General features: G+C 40.1%; 1 protein-coding gene across 4 annotated transcripts in view; it reads right to left on the bottom strand.

Annotated features, from left to right (window-relative positions):
* The window catches only part of LOC141172699 (uncharacterized), an 86,188-nt gene extending 84,398 nt beyond the window's left edge, over nucleotides 1-1,790 (bottom strand). For 2 of the 4 annotated variants that reach the window (XR_012252522.1, XM_073657144.1), the window contains exon 1: nucleotides 1,658-1,787. Coding sequence is in view for 2 of the 4 variants with exons in the window: in XM_073657144.1 (XP_073513245.1) it covers nucleotides 1,658-1,739 (82 nt within the window). In the remaining 2 variants the exon portion in view is untranslated. Of the gene's footprint in view, nucleotides 1-1,657 lie in introns of all 4 variants that reach the window. The other 2 variants (XR_012252521.1, XM_073657145.1) reach the window with 2 other exon arrangements.
* Between the last annotated feature and the right edge of the window lie 11,347 nt (nucleotides 1,791-13,137).

Genomic DNA, 13,137 nt, shown 5'->3' with positions numbered 1-13,137 from the left:
ACTACATGCAACACCTCCTGCTCCAGACCAGAAAAGGGGAGGATCCTGCCCTATATAACTGGATCTGGAGGCGAGGTTAGCCAGTTTAGTCTGAGTTTAGAGTGAAGTCTAGTGTCAGGAGTCTGATAGGACACTAAGGAGCAAGGAGCTGAGGACTGGAGCTAGCAGAGCTCGTCCTAGCCGGAGAAGATACAGAGAACCGGACACCGGAGTCCGAGGCTGTGGGACCCTTCAAGCCCAGCAGCAGATACTGCAAGGCAGGAGATTGCAGGTCCCCTGGCCCAACAAAAGCCTGGAGGCTCAGCCACACGAAAGGACCAGTACCGCCACAGAGTAGCGAGGAATACATGGGATCCGAGTCGCCAGCCATACGGGTGAGCACAGCACGTCACACTCAGGGACGTGGGCTACAACACGACTATAAGCGGGATAGCCAAAAGAGTACAGTCAGAACGGCAGGCCTACAACTCCACCTGGCCAGGGGAATTCTAGGATTGCTCCCAGACTGACCAGGCCCTCATCCCTAGCAAGTACTCCCGTTGAGGCCTATATAATTGCCACCAGTAAAAACCCTGGGACTGCACTACAAAGACTCCGTGTCATCATTACTGATCCAGGTACTATCACCACCATCATCCACTCACGCTGCCCTGAAGCTACACTCTTCCTGTGGGGAGTTACACTACCTTGCTGCACATATCACCAGCTTCAGCGGACGGCTCCGCAGCGGCGGCTCCCAATAACCGCATTCCACAGGTGGCGTAGTCAGTCTATTTAAACCAGATACACATAGACTACCCTGGTTTGACCGCCCTGGGTCATGGACCGGGTCGCCGCCACGGTGACCACTACCCCCAGCATCTACAAGGCCCGGCTTCGGGTATCCCCACGGCCCAGGGGGCGCGCCAGCTTCACTATATTAGGTTTTTGAGTGATTATGAACTGTAGGTTTTATTTGAGGACTATTTTTCCAAACACTAATGAAAGCATTATATTTGTGTTAACTTTCTGAAGCGTTTACTGGAGAAAAAAAAAATAATCTCACATTTTTTGAACATCATTAGCAAATAGACTGTTTACTGTATTGTAACAATTGTTACAATTACAGGGATACCAAATATAGCCACGTTATTTACTGATTTATGACATTTCTTTAAAAAAAATATTAAAAATATCACTATTGTATCATTATTTTCTGTGTAATTTAAAGGAAAAAAAAATCTGACTTTTGTTTTGTTTTTTTACAGATATTTTTACCAGTACAATATGCCTGTAAAGAAGAGGAATGGTAGTTAGATCTTTTGGCAGTGAAAATTCCCCCTATACTTTGCAATGCAGCCTGTGGCTCTAGTCTCTACTGTTTCTGCCTGCCATGCTACAGGTTAGGAGTTTGAATCCTGTGAATGACCCTTCTTCAAGAAAAGCAAACATTTAACTATATATAATGTTATCTACTAAGTGCAGACAGTTGTCGGGAGAAGAAGAGAATCTTCAATGGGAGAAAACAGAGCAATCACAAAAGGGTTGTGACTGATATAGATATAATGTGACCGGGCACTTGTGCAGCTGACAAGGTAGGTAGCACATGCGGTATGTCTGCTGCTGCACTACACCAAATACTATGTATCCCCATATACCTATTGTAATATGTACTCACCAGATATAAGAGAAAGCAGGAGTGTACCTGCATTCGGCACTGCACCACCGTCTATTAACTTGCCAATTAGCTCAGGTTTCATTTTTAGCAATCTTTATCTACAGGCTTGATTTTTTTACTGCTAAGGACTAAGTTAAATATTTACTTATATAGTCAAAGAAAGACACATAGTAATCAATCTCTACGAAAGGGGAGGGGAAAGGGAGGAACTAAGAAGGAGCAATAAAGGCACATGCTGATATACACAATATTGCCAGAAGAGTATGCACGACTGACCATCTCACCTACATGAACTTGTTGAAAATCCCATTCCAAACCATGGGACTATGAATAGTCTTGGATTGTTTTTTAAATAACAACACACATTATCCCTTAAGGCCAAAAACAGGGATAAGCTGGAGACACGACACAATTGAAAAGTAAAAAGCATATTTTATTATTAAATTCATTAAAATTATTTTTTTACTTTCACACACATATATTAAAAATTAAGCAGGAAAATGTTATTATCAGCAATGCAGGAACAGATATGTGGGTCTCAAGCCAAAGGCTAACTAAATAAGCTAGGCAGACTAAAGGCATATATTCAGAGATATTGTAAGATATTATTCTACAGCCCAAATTAATGGACCAGTATACATAAAGTGCTAGTGCTCAGTATATATCCATCAAAACTTGCAGTACTGTACATAAAGTTACCACATATGCCTGCTGACCAGTCAGTATAAACAAAATTACCTATTGGTATAGTCCACCCTCTTTATAGATATACTGCCAATGTCAAGGTCCTATTAAATAAAAGCCCACAATCATGTGGATTCAAAACGGCAAGACACCGGGACCACAATGAGGCAGGGGTGCAGCAGCAGGAACTGTAGGCTATATGTTCTCTCCCCACTTGGCGATAGGTAATGTCCCCTTCCTTTTTATGCCTCATTGTGGTCCCGGTGTCTTGCCGTTTTGAATCCACATGATTGTGGGCTTTTATTTAATAGGACCTTGACATTGGCAGTATATCTATAAAGAGGGTGGACTATACCAATAGGTAATTTTGTTTATACTGACTGATCAGCAGGCATATGTGGTAACTTTATGTACAGTACTGCAAGTTTTGATGGATATATACTGAGCACTAGCACTTTATGTATACTGGTCCATTAATTTGGGCTGTAGAATAATATCTTACAATATCTCTGAATATATGCCTTTAGTCTGCCTAGCTTATATAGTTAGCCTTTGGCTTGAGACCCACATATCTGTTCCTGCATTGCTGATAATAACATTTTCCTGCTTAATTTTTAATATATGTGTGTGAAAGTAAAAAAATAATTTTAATGAATTTAATAATAAAATATGCTTTTTACTTTTCAATTGTGTCGTGTCTCCAGCTTATCCCTGTTTTTGGCCTTAAGGGATAATGTGTGTTGTTACATAAATTGCTTGGAGTGACTATATTTATTTTGTGACAGATGTTGGATTGTTTTTTGCAGGTTTAACATCCTCCACTCTTTGGGGAATTGTGCGTGTTGTGTCGAAATGTGCGCTCATTCAGCCAAAAGAATATTTGTGATTTTGGATGATGAGATCTGCCGTGCAAATAGTGTTTCACTAGCTCTATAGCTAAGCCATCTGCCCTCCTTTCCTGTCTATAAATCAAATGTAGCAGAGAACAGGAATGGCTTACTTACTGAAATGAACCATTCAGCCAGCCTCCTTCAAACATCTCACTGGACGCTCTGAGATTTTCTACCACTAAATCACATCTATACCATATAATATCTTTATGTAGAAGGAAGTTTGTCCAGCATACATTTCGAACACTGTAGGTGTTCTTAGACTAAGCACCCTGATAGTGTTCGAAACGCGTCAGAGGAACTTTTTTAACCCGTGTCTGTCTTTAACTTTTGCTGAAGAATAAAGTTTAATATTTAATATGTGCTTGACATACTTCTATTTCCTGCAATCTACGATGCCGGTATTCAGTCCGTGCACCTGACTTCAGCAAGAGCTGGCGCGGTTCTAATCTACTGACCATCTTTATATAGAGCTCCTATGTCATATGTGCACTGCATTAGTTATCAGATGCAGCCAAGAAGTCTGCCAACAGCATGCAAGATCCAAAAACAATATAGCTTCCAAGAGCCATAACTTTATTTATTTTTCCATTCCCATAGCTATATCAGGATTTGTTTTTTGTGGGACAAGTTGTATTTTTGAATGACACCATTTACTTTATCATGTAATGATAAACTGGAAAGCGGGAAAAAAAAATCCAAGTGTGTTGAAATGGCAAAAAAGTGCAATTCCACAATTGTTTTTTTTTATTTAAAAAAAAAATTAAAAAATTTGTTAGAAAAAAAAAATGTTGCTTTTGTCGCCATTTTCTAAGACCCATAGTGTCTCCATTTTTCGGGATCTGGGGTAGAGGAAGGGCTTATTTTTTGTGCACTGAGCTGATGTTTTTACTGATACCATTTTGCATTAGATACGATGTCTTCATCGCCTTGTATTTTATTGTAATGTTGTGGCGGACAAAAAAATTGTAAGTCTGGCATTTTGATCATTTTTTTTTTCTATTACACTGTTTACCGGCCGGATTAATTTACTTTACAGTTTAATAGATCAGACGTTTGCGAGCTCAGCAATACAAAATATGCAGATTTTTTTCATTTTTTTTATTTTTTATTTTTAATAGGGCAAAAGTGTGGAGGGGTTAATTTGAACTTTTGAGTTTTTTTATTTTTTCAATGTCTTTAAAAACTTTTTTTTTCACTTTTTACTTTATTTAATAGTCCCCTTGGGGGACTTGAAGCTGTGACATAGTACAGTCATGGCCAAAAGTATTGAGAATGAGACAAATAGTAATTTTTCCAAAGTTTACTGCTTCATTTTTTGTAAGGGCAATTTGCATATACTCCTGAATGTCAAAGAGTGATCAGCTTAACAGCAATTACTGTACTTGCAAAGTCAATATTTGCCCAGAAAATGAACTTTAACCCCCAAAACACATTTCAACATCATTGCAGTCCTGCCTTAAAAGGAGCAGCTAACATCGTTTTAGTGATTGATCCATTAACACAGGTGTGGGTGTTGATGAGGACAGGGCTGGCGATCAATCAGTCATGATTAAGTAAGAATGACATTACTGGACACTTTAAACGGAGGCTGGTTCTTGTTATCATTGTTTCTCTTCAGTTAACCATGGTTATCTCTAAAGAAACACGTGCAGCCATCATTGCACTGCACAAAAATGGCCTAACAGGGAAGAGTATCGCAGCTACAAAGATTGCACCTCAGTCAACAATCTATCGCATCATCAAGAACTTCAAGGTGAGAGCTTCCATTGTTGTCAAAAAGGCTCCAGGGCGCCCAAGAAAGACCAGCAAGCGCCAGGACCGTATCTTAAAACTGTTTCAGCTGCGGGATCTGACTACCAGCAGTGCCGAGCTTGCTCAGGAATGGCAGCAGGCTGGTGTGAGTGCTTCTGCACGCACTGTGAGGCGGAGACTCTTTGAGCAAGGGCTGGTTTCAAGGAGGGCAGCAAAGAAGCCACTTCTCTCCAGAAAAAACATCAGGGACCTACTGATATTCTGCAAAAGGTACAGGGAGTGGACTGCTGAGGACTGGGGCAAAGTCATTTTCTCTGATGAATCCCCTTTTCGATTGTTTGGGACAACTGGAAAACAGCTTATTCGGAGAAGAAGAGGTGAGCGCTACCACCAGTCTTGTCTCATGCCAACTGTAAAGCATCCTGAAACCATTCATGTGTGGGGTTGCTTCTCAGTCAATGGAATCGGCTCACTCACAGTCTTGCCTAAAAACACAGCCATGAATAAAGAATGGTACCAGAATGTCCTCCAAGAGCAACTTCTCCCAACCGTCCAAGAGCAGTTTGGCGCCCAACAATGCCTTTTCCAGCATGATGGAGCACCTTGCCATAAAGCAAAGGTGATAACTAAATGGCTCATGGAACAAAATATAGAGATTTTGGGTCCATGGCCTGGAAACTCCCCAGATCTTAATCCCATTGAGAACTTGTGGTCAATCATCAAGAGACGGGTGGACAAACAAAAACCAACAAATTCTGGCAAAATGCAAGCATTGATTATGCAAGAATGGACTGCTATCAGTCAGGATTTGGTCCAAAAGTTGATTGAAAGCATGCCAGGGAGAATTACAGAGGTCTTGAAGAAGAAGGGGCAACACTGCAAATATTGACTTGCTGCATTAACTCATTCTAACTGTTAATATAACCTATTGGTACTCATAATATGATTGCAATTATATTTCTGTATGTGATATAAACATCAGACAAACACTAATAAAAACCAGAGGCCAGCAGATCATGTGAAAATATAATTTTGGTGTCATTCTCAAAACTTTTGGCCATGACTGTAGTGCATCAGCAGTGCTAAGTATAGAGAAAATCGCAATCTCCTATGAACACGGGCCAATGGGCTGGATTTCAAAGGAGTATCGTAATGATAGGCACTGGTGGTCATCAGGAGACCCCGGGCTGTCATGGCATCCTATCGGCACCATGTGATCATGTTGCCAACACGCCAATGGGGGGGTTGACAGTGGCATTTAAGAGGTTAAAATCTGCAAGCAGGCTCCACTCCACTAGCGTCTGTTAAGGGCGCATGATGGCTAATTAAATCAGTCATTATGTGCAGGTAAAGATGGTGGTTCGGCGTGAGAGCCCGTATCAAGGACAAGGTCGCAACTTTTTTGTACGTCAAAAGCCATGAAGGGGTTAAAGAGGGTATCAGGAGGCTGTAAAGCACTCTTAGCACCTTCTAAGGGTAGTCCAGATGCAAGTTCTCTTAAAGTTTTAGCCAAAGAATGTCAATTATGGTTGGAAACATCCATTTTCATCAAGTTTTGTTGAAAGTGTACAGGCACCTGTAGAGTCACATAGATGTAACCTGATAGATTGACTAAGAATATAGTCTAATCAACCCTAAAGAATGAGCCCGGGCAGATATAAATATACAAAGACTGACTTTGTGTTTCTTCGAAAAGATTTTCCAGCAGGTTATCTCAGCTATAAAGTCCAAAGGTAAAAGGTACAATAAAATAACACATATAGTAATAGTAACTATCTCAGTATGTAAAGGGATTTTACATTGCAGGAAATTGTGTTGCTGGTTAGTCAGCGAAGAGGAAAGTCTTTCAAGAATCGGCTTTTATGGTGGACATACTGTACCTATTTCTGTCCATTTTGAATTGTATTGGACTGATATTGAGTTTCTCAAGGATCGTAGCTGATACCAGAATAACAAGCCCTCTACATTGTCATGCAGGCAAGACGACAAAACCAGGTGAGCACCGGCCACTGTGGAGACAGTTACATTATATACAGTAGTTGTGACACTTGTACATGGATCTGTAATGGGTGCCGATGAATTGTCAATTTTGGAATTCCAGTTATACTGGGAGGACTTTAGTTGGTTATTAATTTTTTGGGGGAGAAGTTCTTAGTGATATCTAAGCCAAGTTGGAAGGGATTTTCTACTTACACCAACATGTTTCAGAACACAGTCCACAGACTTTTACCAATCATGTCAGTCCCTGCCCAAAGTCCTAGTTAGTATAGTGGTGAGTATCTCCGTCTGTCACACGGGAGACCGGAGTTTGATTCCCTGATGGGGAGGCTTCTTACGTTCTTTCTTTGGGGTAGGAAGGTTGAACTTGATGGACCTAGGTCTTTATGCAACTATGGCTAACTGTTTTCTCTATTCAAAACACACGTTAAGGTCAATTTTGCAGGAATCAGATTATCCGATTTTTCTGGGAGTGTGGGATAAACCCATGAAAACACCAAAAGAACTTACAAGCTCAATGCAGATTTTACTCTTGGTTGAATTCAAACCCAAGACCACAGAGATGCGATGCAACGCAGAGGAAGTGTGCCATCCTAGACAATTTCTTCTGGTTGGAAAAGTCACTTATCGGCAAGGTATCCTACTGCTGAGACTTCTAGAAATCAGCTGTAATCTTCAAGGAAACCTTGTAAGAAATGTTTAGTTTCCCAGAAGTGCCTTCGAAGGAGCATAACAATGCCACCTGATATGGTGCCATTTATTACATCAACATGTTTTCGCAAACTGTTGTTTGGGTAAAATGACAGGCTCAAGAGAGATGGGGTGCCATTTGGCTTTTGGAGCACAGTTTTTGCTGGAAGCGTTTGTGGACAACCTGTTTCATCTGTAGAGATCCTGACCACATTTTGAAAGTATAGTAATTATTCTGAACCTAAAATTGAATGTTTAGTACTTAGAGCACAATGAAAAGTGCATCTTTCCAAAGTTAATCAATTTAATGTCCAACATGTGGCACGGGAGACAAATACTACAAAAATTGTAAAGCGGGTTCTTTTGGGTGCAGCAATAACATAAATTTGGACACAAACTGGTGGACTCAGGGATATGTGTATTGTGGTGAAGATAAAGACATCCCCTCGTTTGTATACTTGACCAGCAACATATTCTCACTGCATAGTTGTTCAATCGTACTTTCTGACTGCTCTGGCAAACAGGAGACCTGTACTTAGTTTCATTTATCTTAAGTACCATTTTCCATACTATTTTTTATTGCTATTTTTGAGAGGCATGATGAACAAAAACAGCGATTTTGGCAAAGTTTTTAATATTTTTTTAAAGACTACTTCTACTTTCATTGCACTGTTTCATTCTCAAAAAATGCTCAAATCTTTATACAGTTCTGTCTTCAGTGAAGGATCATATTACAGCTGCTGCCTATAGAGATCTATGCAGAGGTGGGAGAGGAAATAAGGAGAAACTGCTGAGACTGCGAGCGCAAAAACTGCTAAATAAATGAAGGAAACAAGGAATAAAATGGTTGGAAATAGTTTTATTCCTCGTGTACACATGTCAGCATATCCTGAAAACTAACATGAAAGTGTAGGTGTTCTACTGTTTCAGCAAATGCTGAATAAATTAATAGTACAAATGTATACAAGAAACTATATTATATATCTTATCTGATAAATAATTCTTTCTCCAATTAAGAATCACTTCTTTTCTTCCCCTTGCCTCCTAAATTCATCATTCACAGTAAACAAGCTAGAAACTATCTGGGTCAAAATAAGGACTTTCAGCTCAATGAGGGATCAGATTATACCTACCTATCAAAATCTATGAAGAGGACGGAAAAGCATAGTGAGATACACACACCAACTGTGCTGCTGCTTTCTAGTAGGTGTTTTTTTCTCACCCTCATTGCTGGATTCACACCTACACTGCTCAGTACTGCTATATATTATCTTCCATGCTGCTGATACTTTGTAGTAGGTGTAATATAGAGACAAGAGAAGAGGAGACCTGGGTTCAAATCCCACCAAGGACAACATCTGCAAGGAGTTTGTATGTTCTCCCCGTGTTTGCGTGGGTTTCCTCCGGGTTCTCCGGTTTCCTCCCACACTCCAAAGACATACTGATAGGGAATCTAGATTGTGAGCCCCGATGGGGACAGCGACGATAATGTATGTAAAGCGCTGCAGAATATGTTAGCGCTATATAAAAATAAAGATTATTATTATTATTATAGGAGTCTTGCATATCTGTGTGTGTGGAGGAAGCTAGTCGTTGAGTTTGATGCTTTCACTTCTTTATTATTACATGAGGGTGGTTGTCCAAGATGGATTCCTGAGTCTTCAGGTATACCCTTGAAGGTCTATGAGGCCATGAAGTGTGCTTCGGACCTTACTACTACTTACCATTATATAGAAGATTGCCATCAGTCCAATAAAGGTGGTACTGCTACCACTGCCCAAGTGAACAAGTGGCCAAAAACGTATGAGCTGCCAATTAGCTGCTAACCATCAGTGACCGCATGGGAGCTATTCATTTTTACTATTGACCAATGATGTGCAAACTTGTTTCCCAATATCCGAATTAGTGTTCTGTTCTCCTTCCCTTATGAACACACCAAATATATGTTATGGGCTTGAGCGGCTTCATAAAGATCACAGCCCCAATACATTTACACATTATTGTGCTTGAGATGAAGTGTGAAGTGTATCTGTCTCCATCTGGTGCCCAGTAGGTTACAAGATGGAGGTTGATAGACAACTAGGAAGTTTGTTTGAGACCAGATCCCACTGACCTCTTCAGTTATGACGTGGAGTTGCACAATTTTTTTGTGCAACTCCACGTTGCACTTTCAAAGCATTTTAGGCTCTTATTCTGATGTGAAAGCTTTGAAGAATCGCCCCCATTGTGTTCTGGATCCTGACAGGAGACATTACTGGATCTGGAGAAGGTAAGTACCGTAATCCACCAGCTATGCAGTCACAACTTGGGAATTATTAAGCCTAAGGGGGCGATTCATTTAGTTTTTACACTAGAAAGCTGGCATAAAATTCATTGAAACATGGTTAAGTATTTTTGGAACGCAAAGTTGTGAAAAAATTATGTTACTTTTGTCACTTTCACAACAGTTTAAATCAGCTCAGTTAAAGTGGACAGAGCTGAAGAGGAGCCAGGACAGACATGGCTACGCCAGGCCATAAAATTCACCAAAGTGGTGGCATTTTTTACTACAGAAATGCTACTCCAGTTCCTGACTGCAGTAGCATTTCTGACGAGGCATGCGGAGGTGCACGCCACAGGGAAGATACAGCAATAGACAGTAGACACACCGGTTATAGAAGGAAAATAGGGCAACATGTTTAATGAAACCCATTTTTTAGGCACAATTACATGTATTTAAGTAAAAAAAATGCAGCCAAAGATGGGCAACCCTTTTAACTTATATTCTTTATCTATTTCTATACCCAAGATCTTGGAAAACAGCAACAGCATCTGGTACCAAATTATTCCGTTAACATTTGGCAATGCCAAAGGAAACAAGTGAGTAAAAATCATTTTATTAGATGCATTAGATCATACTTCTAAGGTGACTTTCACAATTTTTGTATCTTTATAACAATTCGAGACCAGGAGGCCAGGACCTCCTTTGGTTCTATCACTACATAACCCAATGTTGCAACCAACAACACACAACAGAAAAATTCTGAAGAATTTTAATGAGATCATCTCCTTTCCCTCCATAAGTATTGTTCTTCCATGGGTTCCATGTCAGTCCTCCTTTCTGTTTCTAAAGAAGGCAATGTTCAGTATGCAAACAAAAAATCATATTGCAGATCCTTAATGCAAGTTGATTGTGCGGTTTCCAGGCATTGTTACTATTATAGGCTTCTGGTGTCTGTCTCTGTAATCAGATATTATTGGTTGCAAGAATTGAGTAATTAGGCTAAATTCTATGTATTGAGATAAGTAATCTTTGGCATTGTCTTCCTTGTAATAAGAATAATACTAGATTTGAATCTGCTCATCCTTCCATGTTGTTGCAAATTAATACAACAAAACTCCTTTTCTAGGCCACAGGTTCTCATAAGAACACTTCAATTCCCTTCAAAGAAATGGCAGACAACCCTCCAGGAAGAAGATTCTACACCATGTACCATGGGACAACTGTAAATGCAGCTTATAATATTATCAACAATGGATTTGCAGTTTCTAATGATGGGATGTTGGGAAGAGGAGTTTATGCTAGTAGAGATATGGAGAAGGCGTCAAGATATCCTCTAAATGAGGTAGATTCAAAAGTGGTATTGAAGCTTTCTGTAAGAGTAGGAAAAGTTAAGAAGATTGACAGTCAACAGCACCCAATGCGACTTACCTGGCATGATCATGGGTACGACACTGCTTGGGTGCCTCCTGAATGTGGTATGGTTTGGAGTGGACTCCAGGAAAACTGTATTTATGAACCTTGGAGGATTAAAGTGGTCGATGTTGTGAGTGGTCCTGCTCTACATCTCAATTCTTTAAAATCCTTAATTGCCGCCAAGAACTGAGATGACAGAAATGTGGGGAGCTTGAATATATGCAGTTAAAATCAATCTATTAGAAGGTTTCTACAAAGAGAATTTACTGATATTTAGTGAAAATGTTAGCTTCAGACTTAGCGCTAAACTAAGCTATGTGACATTACCATATTGTACCAGGAGCTGCCCGTCTTTCATAACCTGAAGGTTGAAGAACATTGGCTATGGCAGGAGTGCACAACCGTGCTTGGTCTGAGGGACACATTGTCAGACTGAACAAACCCCAAGGGCTACAATAATATCTGGTTATTATCTTACGAGGGCATATTGAAAGTATATGCCAGAAATATCTAATCGGCACTGGCTCTATTTTTAGGACTCTTGCCTATAAGGAGGATAAATGTTCCCTTCTCCGTTGTTCACAACCCAAAAAGGAAGATATCACGTATTCAGCTCTTTCCATTGCAGTTACTGCAAGATGCTGAAATGGTCAAGTGTTTCTCTTCTCCAATAAACCACATTGAATATATCATTAATAGAAGGAACAAGGTGAAAAGGAAGACCAGTAATCCGAGGGCTCGGCTTGATACCATCAAAATAACGTCGGAGAAAACCCTGGTGGACCTGTCTAGGCTTGAACAAGATTGATCTTCCTACAGATCATTCATCCATCAAGTCGCCATGACTCAAGATCAGGCTGAAGGCCATTAAATAATACATGCACGTCCACTTCTTCACCTCATTTACTCCTTTCGGTACTACAGCGGAGTTAGGATTCTCCCATTCTGCCAAAATCTGGGGGTCCCAGAGATGATTACATAGTGCATCTTTATTAATACTTACTACTCTTCTTCCTCCTCTACTGCTCTTAGTACTTACACACTACTCCTCTTCTCCCTGACATTGAAAATACATGTGAGCGGCCACCAGAAACTGACAAGCAAGTCTAACCAGATGGATTGTATCGGATCGGATTGTATCGGACCGATACCCAAAAAATATCGGATATCGCCTATTCTGATACTGGAAACCAATGCAAGTCAATGGGACACAAATATCGGAATAAAAATAAACCGTTTCTTTCCTTGTAGGTTAATTCTACATGAAGGAAAACAACTAAGAATAATGTAGAATGTATTACATGAATAGCCGGCAATTCAGCAGCGGCATACACCGGTACCCGACAATTTAGAACAGAAAGAATAGAACATCACACATAGATTATATAGATAGATAGAAACATGTCAGTCATATATATAAGAAGTACAGTGACAGTGTTGCTTACTGTACTTGTCATTTAGTGTAAAGAATTTATTAAAAAAAATAACAGTGTTTTCATGCACCGTCTCTTTAAAAAAGCCGGCCGGCAATTCAGCAGCGGTACCCGACAATTTACAACAGAAAGAATAGAGAATAACACATAGATTAGATAGATAGAAACATGTCAGTCACATATATAAGAAGTACAGTGATAGTGTTGATTACTGTACTTGGCATTTAGTGTTAAAATAAAGGATTTATTAAAAAAAAAATTGGCGTGGGGTTCCCCGTAATTTTAGTCTCTAGTGGAGGGTAAGCAGACGGCTGGGGCCGATGTTTGAAGGCTGGGAAGGGGGTAATACCCACG

The sequence above is a fragment of the Phyllobates terribilis genome, unplaced genomic scaffold (genome assembly GCF_046119375.1).
Source record: "Phyllobates terribilis strain yellow unplaced genomic scaffold, ASM4611937v1 Scaffold_12__6_contigs__length_324123572, whole genome shotgun sequence".
Lineage (NCBI taxonomy): Eukaryota > Metazoa > Chordata > Amphibia > Anura > Dendrobatidae > Phyllobates > Phyllobates terribilis.
Note: the sequence above shows the minus strand (reverse complement) of the source record. Positions and strands in the feature narration are given on the sequence as shown.